At 54.1% G+C, this 11,384-nt stretch overlaps 1 protein-coding gene across 1 annotated transcript; it reads right to left on the minus strand.

Annotated features, from left to right (window-relative positions):
* Nucleotides 1-1,487: 1,487 nt before the first annotated feature.
* On the minus strand, nt 1,488-9,486 carry MONBRDRAFT_8951 (uncharacterized protein; the record flags this gene model as incomplete). The annotated part of the gene is made up of 24 exons (XM_001746642.1): nt 1,488-1,788; nt 1,959-1,998; nt 2,149-2,227; nt 2,343-2,440; nt 2,537-2,648; nt 2,734-2,812; nt 2,936-2,987; nt 3,084-3,177; nt 3,301-3,504; nt 3,766-3,978; nt 4,068-4,163; nt 4,494-4,616; nt 4,709-4,796; nt 4,927-5,107; nt 5,874-6,135; nt 7,256-7,547; nt 7,636-7,751; nt 8,178-8,282; nt 8,401-8,495; nt 8,597-8,680; nt 8,776-8,863; nt 8,952-9,019; nt 9,142-9,247; nt 9,412-9,486. 24 exons carry the CDS (start codon nt 9,484-9,486, stop codon nt 1,488-1,490), a joined length of 3,051 nt encoding a protein of 1,016 aa, XP_001746694.1.
* Between the last annotated feature and the right edge of the window lie 1,898 nt (nt 9,487-11,384).

Genomic DNA, 11,384 nt, shown 5'->3' on the forward strand with positions numbered 1-11,384 from the left:
TCGACATTCACAATGGCCAGCTGGCTGACAAATCTGGCGAGGGAGAATTGGTGTTGGTGAGGCTGTGCTGAGCGGGCTCTGGCTCGTTCACGTAATCAAAGCTGGGCAGCAGCTTGGCAAGGACCCACTCTTCATGGCCCAAACAATAGGCAGCGATATCAAAGGTATCTGGATAGTGGGACACACGAATCTTGCAGTCGCGGTCTGCCGTCATCAGGTACTGTGCGTCCGAACTCATCACCTAAGCGGTTGAGGGCCTGCCAAGGTGAGAAGAGCCCTTCGGGAGTGGACATGTGCGTGCGTGCTTGTGTGGGTACGCGCGCATATGCAAGGAAGAGAGAAGCATGTCTAGCATAGGCATACCGCTGCCAACATCATGGACACGACACCACAGAGTGTCTTGTCGACGCGCAGCGTGGACCCATCCAGCAACAACCTGGGAGTGGATATGGCCGGGATGGAGGAGGGGATGAGTGCTCAAGGTCTGTTGCGGTGAAGGACGGTGCACATGCTCTCAGTCGCGTGCAGTGAGAGCGTACCGGGCTACGTCGCCAAACTTGTCGGCAGTGATGAGAGCCATGCTTGCACCCTCAACAAAACAGAGCGAGGTCACGCGACGTTCCGTCGTGCTGTTCCACGTCGTCGCACAAGCGGAGAGCGTCAGTCACGAAGGTGGAACAAGCGCTCACAAGGGTTGCTTGTTTGTGGTCGCAGTGCAGAATGGTGTGTGGGCTGAATGCGCTTTTCAAAATCACAAGTAGATGGAATTGGATGAGCCAAGGCCCAGGCGAACGTACGTTTTTGCGATGGGAGCAAAGGGTTGTTGATGCACATCAAGGATGATGAGTTCCTTGTTCACGAGAGCGATGGCAAGGCGAGACCCCGTGGCGTCGAGCGCACTCGCACAGATCTCGTTGGAGCTGTCATGCTTGTACACGAGTTCAGGTCTGCTTTGTGGTGTGGCACACGCGAGCAAAGGCAGCCATCGAATGAGCTACAAGCGGCAAGAGCCAACCACGTGCTTTCTCAGACATTCTTAGGGCGACCATATGGCCTGTCATGTCCAGCACCACGCCTCTTCCCCTTCCCTTTCTGCATTCCTGCCTACTGATACACGTACTGTTCAGCCAGGCGGAAGATCTGGTGGTTGATGAGCCAGAGCGGGCTGCCCTCGGTCAAGGCGCGCAGCGTCATGATTGATGTCGCTTTATTGGAAAAAAGGAGAAAAAGAGAGAGAGAGGAGAGAGAGAGTTTTTTCGTTCTTTTTTTTTTTTTGTGTGGTGGTGGGAGGAAAAGGGATGACTCAGGGCAGAGGTACTGATGTGTCAAATGGACGGGGTTCAATTTTCTTTCTGTTTGCTGGGCTCTGTAGGGTTAACAAGAAGTGGCACAAGGTGCACTTGATCAAAGCTGGAGTGAGATTGCCAGGATTGGTGGCCACAGCAACACCAAAGCGCAAGTAGCGCAGGGCAGAGCTTGTGGCTAGCTTAGGCAGACGTCTTCAGGTTGATTTGCAGCTTGGAACGCTTGACGGCTGGCTTGAAAACGGGTTCATCGTCTTCATCGTCATCCTCATCATAGCTGACCAAGGGCCGAGGCGGAGGCCCAGAGGCACCAAAGGCAGGGCTGCGTTGACTAGATGGGGCCGAGTCGGTATCGTCACCCGAAACGTCGGTTGAACTGTTCTGCCGGCTTGGATCGTTTGAGGACCGATCTGAATCGTCATCTTCCTCATTGAAATAATCCTCTTCCTGCTCGTCCATGGAGCCATCTTGCCGAAAGCGTGATCTGTACGGGCGGCGAAGAGAGAGCCAACAAGAGGTCAGAGCCGCATGTCACGGTTTTGGCGGCAAAAGGCTCAGCTGCAAGCGCACTCGCGTGCCCTTGGCCCATTGAGGTGATGTTTGACTCGCTCTTTCCCGGGGTAATGCGGGTGCTTACGTGGGCAGAGTTGTTACGTCGCCAGATTCAGATTGCGGCCCAGGTGCGTGAGCCACACTGATAGGAGAGAGAGAGAAAAAAAAAAAAGACCAGCAGTGAGCATGATGTGAGTCGGTGCGCAAGCTCGCCGGGTCAGTCTGGCCACTGGACGATGGGCCAAGCACAACGAGCGAGTAGTCTGCACATACCAGTTGAGAATGTCCTGACCCAGAGTGCTGCCTTTGATTGACTCCAGAACATCGCGGTAGCTTGTGGCCAGGTATTCCAGCAACATGACCACATTTTCCTGCCAGAGAAAGAGCACCAAAGTAGGTTACGCTGAGCAGGTACAACAGAGAGCTCCCGCGCACACATGAAGCGACTATGCTTGCGCCCAACAAAAGATCTGGCGCATGACGTACGGCCTTAATGTAGTGCAGGAGTGCCAAAGTGGTCGAGGTCAGCAAATTGTCACGCTGCCCGTTGAGACGAAACCGACTCAGCAGATCTTTGAATAGGTCTAGAGAGCAATCGGGTCGTGAATGGCAAGCCGGCAAGGAATCGCGGGTGCTTAAAGACGCTGCTGTGCCAAACAGAACGAAATAAAAAGACTGACCGTGCTTGACAATGTATTGATTGAAGACGCGGTTGTTGCCATCGCGCACAATGGCCGTCAAGAGACGGGCCCCACCCACAGCAAGGAGCATGTTGTACTTGGGCTTGAGAACCTGCATCGTTGCAACCAAGAAGCGTAAGAAACATGCAGACACGCGTCTTGCTCGTTTGCGCAAGCCCGGATTAGTCGGAACCTACTCGGACTGCCTTGTTTACGACATTGCCGCGGGCAATGTAGTTTTTAATGTGGTAACTGTGCATGCGCTGTGGGATCCATCTGTGGCATCACGGTCACGAATAAGGTCACTTGGCTTCAAACAACAGGACCGAAAGCACGACCCCTTCCCCCCCCTTCCCCCCGCTAATTAAAGAAAGCACACAAAGCAACGTTGACACTCACTTGGAGATAAAGTCGAGGAAGCACAGGACGCGCTCCTGTCCTGCGTTACTTTCTGTAACAGCACAGCAAAAGCAGCCGAGCCACTTATTGAGTCGAATCTTGCTCCATGCACAGATGGAGGTGTGGTTCTCCTGTCCGAAAAACTTACGGCATTGCTCATCCAAATTGTCAATGGTCGTTTCAAGAATGGACATGGCACCAGCAGGCGCATAAAAAGTCGAGAGAAAGTCCGTTTTGGCACGCTATGTAATTAGTCCGCAACAGCCACAGTAAATGAGTTGGCGCTTTCGCGTAAGGGATTCAGGTTTGAGCGGGACCAGGAGTGTGTCAAGGTGGGTATTGGCCTCGCGAGCAATCTGACATACCACTTCTTCCATGGTTTCCGTATCGCAGAGGAACAACAACGTTTGCGCGAGAAGTTGAACGTTGGCAATTGTGGCGGCCGCAACAAAAGCCCGGGCCACCTCCAACATGAGCTCACCGTTGGTGTGGATCTGCCGCGAGCCCCAGCCAATACAGCACGAGGGCACACATGTATCACTTGAGCATGCATCCGCTTGCTCAGGGAGCTGCGCAACAAGGGGCCGGGCGGGGATGACAAGGAAGACTTGTGAATCACGGGACGGACCATGATGTTTCGGCGCATAAGCTGTGGTTCCTGTTCTAGCGCGCGGTTCAAGGCTCCAGCGATGGTGCCCGTGGTCGGCGCATGTTGTGCGCGCTAGGTGCCAAATCCCAGGATACAATACATGCAGCAAGTCTGTGAGTACAAAGGCCCGGACGACAGTGGCATCTTGAGAGCGAGAACAAACAGTGTGTCCTTGACTTACCAGGCACACGCGAACCACGTTGAAAAAGTCGGCATTGACAGCACGCAGCAATAGCTCATGTCGAATGTCGCTGCCGCTGACGTCAATGGCGGCCAAAGAATTGACTGAGGCAAACAGTTCGTCCAGGAACTTGGCTTGTTGCAAAGCCACCTCCTCAGCATTGTTTTCACCACCAGTGGCTTTGAGTATCGACTCCAAATAGACGGGGTCACTCTGTCGTTTCAGAGGCCCAACCACAGCATGAGCCAAACATGTCCAGCCCACCCAACGGCACGTGCAATGCGTGGTGCAGGCTAGCTAACCTTGACGAGGTCGAGCATATCGCGTGATGCAAAGCGGATATGGCTATCTATGATGCTGATGAGGTAGTCGTCAATCACACCCGCCATGATCACGTCCTGCAAAAGAGTACGCGGGAGCCCCGTACATTGTTAAAAAAGAATCTGAACGAGAACCATAGCGAGTCGTATGGGCAGAGATAGGCACGAGGCGCGGGTGTCTAAAGCCGCAGGGGCCGGATGGTCATCGCAATCCCCACGATCAACCAACCCTTAGATATGAGAGATAGTAGAAGCGGCGGATGGCCTCTTTGAGTTTCGCGTCTTGAATCGGCACAATCTGAAAACCACACACCGCGCAGCTGAGCATGCGGCGCAGGCTAGCTGGTGATGGGTATGAGGCCAATGACAGTGGGAGGGCGTGAAGCTAAACACAGTGGTCTGGATTACCTCTTGTAAGGAGCAGGTTTCAGTCAAGTACTGGCGATGGGGGATGGAGGTGCGCTGCATGTCCTTGGGCAAGTACTCGAGCGCTCCAAAGAATGAGAGAATGTATTCATCCTCAAACAAAACCTACAGGGTATCAGCAAGTTTGTGGAATGAGGGATGGGGGAAAAAAGAACATCGGCGCATGTCGGGGCGGCGTAGGTGGGTTGGCAGCATACGTTGATAATGGTGTGCTCGGCCATTCGCAGCATGGACATGAAGACAATGGCCAGTTGCGCCAGACTCTCTTCGTCATCCAGATCCTCACTATGTTCCGGGAACAAAGGGAAAGTCAAGAGAAGTCAAGAGTGTAACGGCAGAGGATGGGGCACTGGGTCGGGCTACATCAGAGCACAGGTGCTCGGTTCAACATAGCTCAGGGGCACGGAAGCATTACCAGCGTGTAAAGAGTTCGATGAGTTTGGGAATGTCACCACGGCGAACGATCGCTTCGGCCGTGATTTCGCATTCGCGGCAGGCTTGAATTCGCAGTTCGTGTTGATCCTGAGCACCGTACACACATGGTTGGGTTAGCCACTCGAGGTTGAAGTACAACGTTGTGTTCGAGCACACCGAGGCTGGCAGCAGGGGCGGGAACAATGGCAATGTTGCAAAAACGGTCGGGTTCACCCGCATACCTGAAGAAGGCTTGAGATGCGGCGCTGTGCTACGACTCGTACGCTTTCAGTATAAGCTGTCAGATGCCTAATGAGGGATGAGGGAGGAGGGAAGAGAGTCGTGGAAGCGCCGCAGGGCAACAAGACGTGAGATGGCTGTGCGTCGGCCAGACGATGAGGCAGGTACGGTGTTGCGTACCCATGCTCAACGGGCGGCAGTTCAGGCAGGGGGCTTATGGGCCGTTGTTGCTCTTCAAGAAGATTGTCCTACAAGGTCGCATAGAAATGTGACGGCCTGCAGGACAAAGGCAGACTTTGCGAGTTTGGGTTGTGGTCGATGGGTCATACCATTGTAGAAGAGCTTTCGATATCGTTATCTTGGATACTGTCCTGCTCCGGGTCAGCGTCTTTAACCTGAGCCATCCCAGGGGTTTTTGGGAGTGAGGTGTGCAGGTGTGGTATGGGTAGCGGGCTGGCAAGGACATACCTTGCAAATTTGACGCCAGACTTCAATGCAGTTTTCTTCTTCCTGAAAGCTGAGCGCTTTGTTGCGCTTGTCGGGTTCCTCCCACAATATGAGGGTTTTGTTTTGTCGCTGAAAGGCTCGAGCTAGATCGGCCCGCGTAAAAAGAAGTTCATTGACTGCGTCATGGCACGTGGGCATGCAAGTGAGCGCGAAAGCAGCAGCAAGGGAAACGGGATTGGAGCGGCACTCTTGGGTCCGTACCAGGATTGCGTTCGTCCTGGACGTGAAGCTCGAGGCCATCCTCTGCATGCTCGAGACGCAAAAAGCCAGTGTCGTCGCCAACCCATTCGTTCTGTTCGTTGAGGTTGTAGATCTTGACTCGGAAGCCCTGAGTCTCATCCTTTGAGTTTTTCTCGTTGTCAGACGCGGGTTTGCCAACCTGAGCGACGGCAGTCGTGTTGGTCGGTTCGTTGGAAGTCGCCATGTTGGCAAGTGCGCAAGGCGTAGCAACGGGCAAAGGTCTCTGGTCAAATGCGGGTGGGTGAGGTGATGTTCTTTTTTGACTTCCCAAAAAAAAAGAAAAAAGGAGGTCAGACGGGGTCGCGCCTTTCCGGTCAAAAAGCAGCAGCGTTGCAGTTGCACTTGATTTTGGCTAGGTGCCCGGGGCACTCACAACAGGGATCATAACCGCCATTCTACGTGCCGCTGTCGCTTGCCTCGAGACACCGCTGAAATCGGCCAGGGCCACGACCCTGGAGTTGGTTCGACACCGACCCTGAAGACGGGCGTTGGCGATAGGCGGGCAAGCTCGAGTACCGTCTGCTGCGACAAGAGACGTATTGGAAGCTGCAGTTCCACGCGCAAGTGTCCAGGTTCTCCGTTGACCGGTATGCAAATATTCAACCTCTAGCGAGCACGCGTACGAATCGAGTCTAAGCTGGTCAAGGTTCGATTCATCAGCAATCCTCTAAGACTACCCACGGGGCTATAGACCATGCGATGAAATATGCGTGAGCTGACTGTGTTTGTATGTTCCAGGTACACCAGATAGATCCAGGGGTTAGGGTGAGCCAGCTGCTGTGTGCTCCCGAGACACCGACCGACCGACCGACCGAGAGAGAGAGAGAGGGAGGGCACAGACCTTGAGGTCGGTCGGTTCCAAGCGGTTTTCGCCGTTGTGTGTGTGTGTGTGTGTCTGCGAAAAGAGAGAGTGTGTGCTGTCCGTTGCAACAACAGCAGAAAGAGATCATCAGCAACAAAATTTCTCTCTCCCTCTCTCTCCCTCTCTTTCCCGCTACCAAATGGTAGTGATGGTGCTGACGATGTTTTCTGCTCTCTCTCGTTGGTGTATGCTTGTGGATTTGTGTATTGGTGAAGGTGGGTTTATGTTGGAGAAATGGTAAGGCCTCAAGCAAAAGAAAGAAAACAAGAAACTGTGAAGGTTTAAGAACAAACACAAGAGCTTCATAAGATAGAGAGTTGGCTATGGCTGGGTCGCCGTGGCAGCGGCAGCCACCTGTGGGCGCGAGCCGTGGCCGTAACAATGGCGTGTTAGGACGTTGCGCGAGCAGACGGTCTTTCAACAGAGTCGAGAAGGACTGCATGCCAGATCAACAGAGCAACGAGACTTGGCGGGTACGTACATCGCCCATATCCTGTTCCACGGGCTTTCCGCCTGGTGGTGGATCCGCAACTTCGTTGGCCGCTGCATTCCAGCGGTACGTGGCCCGCTGCGAGGCAATGTCATCTGGCTCGCCTAACCAATGAATACGGGCGCACGGGTCAGCGAGGAAATCCCAGGGATCAGGGACAGCGGCGGCGACCTCACACAAAAGGGGAAAGCACTGCACCTGTCGTGGCGTGTTGTTCTGCAGGCGTTTCTTCGACGGCAGGCTCAGTAAACTGGTCAGGGTTTCGGACCACGGCATCCGCCACCTATGACATGTTAACAAGATCCATCGCCGTATCAGCAAGGATGATGCACGTGGCGTGCCCATGATCCTTGGTGTGGTGCAGCACGTACATCTGCTGTCGTTCCATATTGCACCTTGCCCCCGGGCGCGGGATCAGCCACTTCATTGGCAGCCGCATTCCAGCGATATGACGCCCGTTTGTGGGCAATCGAGTCGTGCGATTCGGCTAGACATACGACACGCAGCCACAATGAGGTCCTTGTTGTAGCTGGCCATGAGCGATGCGAGGCGCACGTGGATCCGCAGATGGCTTTCCCCCTTTCCCGGGCATACGTTGGGATGGTTCATCCTGGGCAGAAGGTTCTACAGGAAGATCGGTGGTTTGGGAGACCTAAGATTACGCGTGACCCGAACGAAGACATGCAGTCACGTCAATCATGAGGGAAGTTCATTTGTGTGATTTCAGGGGGCCAGCACTTTTGTCCATGAAACAAGGAACAGGGGACACGACCGTGCTTGCCCATGAGCATCAGCACCAGGCACAGCAACCACAAACACAACACCAAGCACAGCGGGTCAACACTTTGGCAAGTCAACACGGGCCGAGACGGCCAGGAGAGGGTGTTTAAGAATTGGAAGAATTGGAACCAACATCAACGACAACATCTGATGGGTCCTCCTCAATGGGCTTGACGGGTTCCATTCGCGGGCGGTCGTGTTGATCGGCGAGCGGAATGCCATTTTTTTCCTTCTGGTCCTAAAAAAAGGAAGAAGGAATCGTCAGACGGGGGCAAGGAAGCTCAGAGGAGGGTGCAGGCTGTCTCATCAGAAGAGTTGTTGTCACGGGTCAGGCAGGCGCGGTGCCGTGAACCAACCTGCTTCTTTCGGTACATGAGGTAGGAGTAGACGAAGGCGGCAATCAGCAAGAGGCCGCCCAAAATGCTGAAGATGATGGTCAAGATCAAAGTGGCTAAAGCATGGCCGTATCGGAAGGCGAGTATTCGGGGATGAGCGACAGGATGAATTGCCTCCGGCCCTGGCCGTGCCACAACGCAATCAGGAAGCTCGTACTATGATCGTCATTGTCGGCCACCTCGACTTTGGGATCACCAGGCGTGACAGTGACATCGCTACCGTTTCGTGCCTTGATGATGACTACAGAACAATGAATCAAGGCACATGGGAGGAGGATCAGGAGCGCCAGGCTGCTGGGCCAGATGAGTTGAATGAACCAAAAGAGAAAGACATACTCTCTTCCAAGCTGATGTTTTGAGCCGTTTCTTCGTCATCGACTACAATTTCGACCACGATTTCGGTTTCACCTTTGTTATTCACACGCTAAAAATGGTGGGTGGCAAGTCCAGAGTGAGGGATAGCGTTGTTGGCGAGAGTGAGCATGAGGCATGCATGGGTTGGTCACACATACCCCGCCAACTTCCACGTCGTTGGGATCCAAACCAGTCTGATTGGCCACTTGTTGCTGAATGTCCTCAACTGTAACCGAAGAGGCAGACGTGAGGGTTCGGATAACAGAAAACTGATTTCTTAATTGTTTCAAATGCGGGCGTGCGAGGGTCGATACAGAGAAATAAAGCCCAACTACGCCCAGGCCTCACCTGTTTCATCATCCAGGGCCACCTGATCCTCGAAAGAAATGCCAGAAACACCGGCCGTGCCCTTGGAACTCTTGGTATAGCCAAGGTCACCCACGTTGTAAATCAGCTATAGAGGGATAATGACAGCGATGAAGGGTGAGTGGTATCGGAGGGAAGAGGGGGAGGGAAAGCCGAGTGTGTGCGGGCGGGCGAGCGAGGCAGCTCGGGGTGCGCGCGGACTCGAAATGCCTGCCACACACGCTTCCTTGCAGCAAGTGGTGGCAAACAAACCTTGTACTTGGTACCAGCAGCAGCAACTAGGCTGAGAGCGGCAAAGATCAGCAGCCAGGACCGGCTACTCGCCATCTTGATGGTCAGTGAATCCTCGGACAAGACAACCCCCCACACCCCTCAAACTCGGAGACAGCCTCAAACAAGTAATTGAGAGAGAGTAGAGAGAGAGAGAGAGAGAGAGAGAGAGAGAGAGAGAGAGAGAGATTGAATTGGTGTGGTCGGTTGAGAAAGGAGCAAAGACACAAAGGAAAAGTACAACTACCACATGTGAGAGAGAGAGAGTGAATTGGTTTGGTCGGTTTGAGAAAGAGAGCAAGAGAGAGAGAGAGAGAGAGAGAGAGAGAGAGAGAGAGAGAGAGAGAGAGAGAGAGAGAGAGAGAGAGAGAGAGAGAGTGAATTGGTTTGGTCGGTTTGAGAGAGAGAGTTTGAGAGAGAGAGAGAGAGTTTGAGAGAGTTTGAGAGAGAGAGAGTTTGAGAGTTTGAGAGAGAGAGAGAGAGAGTTTGAGAAAAGGGGTGGCTGTGTTTGGTCAAAAGGCTTAGCTGGCTTTGACCATGGCGTCGCATCCAAATTCATCTGACATTATAATCTGACAACTAAACTCAAAGTGTGGTAAAAAGTACAGTTACGTTCAGGCTGCTTTCAACACACACACACACACACGCATTGTTTGTGTTTTACATCATCGGACCCAAGGGGGCGGCGAAGATGGTTATGGCAGCGGCCCTGGGGTTGGTGGCGATCCTTCTGGTGGCCGGCGTGCGAGGTGATTCAGAGTGTCAGTATGGCGCGTGGGTGACGGCTGCCGAGTGTTCGATCCGCAATGGCGCGTGTCAGGCCATCCAGACGCGCGATCGCGTGAGCGGCCCTGCCCATTGTGATGCCGTGATCCAATTGCTCAACTGCGCCGAGGGAACCTGCGACAGCCTCGACTGCACGTACGGCCCCTGGTCCGTCTGGTCCACCTGCTTCAACGCTACGCAGTATCGTACTCGTGATGTGCGCCACCCCCGCTACCTCGCGCGTTTGCAAAGAGCCGCTCCCGGATCGCTCACCACCCTTGGCAATGTGCGCAGCTCCTGCGCCTTGTCAATTCAACGTGCCCCAACAGCGATGCCAGCCAATTGCACCAGTCCCGCGCCTGCACTAATGGTAAGCCTCTCTTCCTTTTCCTGCATCTCCACACCTCGCCTCCCAATTCGCGGGTCTCCCCCCACACCTGCAAAATCTCGGTGGCGGCTGTCCTCTTTGAATCTGCGCCACGTCACCCGTGTCTCCACACAGACGCCCCGGTCATCGAGGTCGACGGCGGGAACCTCGTCTTTGTGCTCTCAAGTGGAACCGTCCAGTTTCAGAATGCCACGGGAACCTACTCCCTGGAGGCCATCGAAGCACACCAGTACGCACTGGCCCTCGACGTAAGTTACCACAGTCCACCCTCGCGCCTCCCAAAGCCAGAAACCCGCCCGCATCTTACTTCGAGTTACCCCTCTCCGTGTACACCTTTGGCAGGCCATTGCAGTGGCCAAACAAGAGCTAGAAGAACACCATACTCAGATGGAGGAGACTATGACCGCTCTGGAAGCTTACGTGAACAGCCAAGTCGAGCAGGTTCAAATCGAGGGTCAGGTTGGTTTTTCTTGATGGTCCTTGCCCCTGCCATTCTCGGCACCATCCCACCTTGACCCGTGGCTGCTTTCAGAACTTTACAGAGAGCAAGATTGCCGCAGTCGAAGCAACCGCGGACCAGGATCGTGCCTGGAACCAGGCCGAGCGTGACCGCATCGAGAACACGCTTGTCGAGTTTGAGATCGCCATGGACGAGCTGGCCCACACCAACGTGACGCTCGCCCTCAATGAATCAATCATTGATGCGCTTAATACATCCTCGCTCCACGATGCCATCCTGGACGCGCTTCAGTCTGAAGTAGAAGAGCTCAAGACAGACCGCATCACGGCTACGCAAGTCACC

Source organism: Monosiga brevicollis, genomic scaffold (assembly GCF_000002865.3).
Source record: "Monosiga brevicollis MX1 MONBRscaffold_13 genomic scaffold, whole genome shotgun sequence".
Lineage (NCBI taxonomy): Eukaryota > Choanoflagellata > Craspedida > Salpingoecidae > Monosiga > Monosiga brevicollis.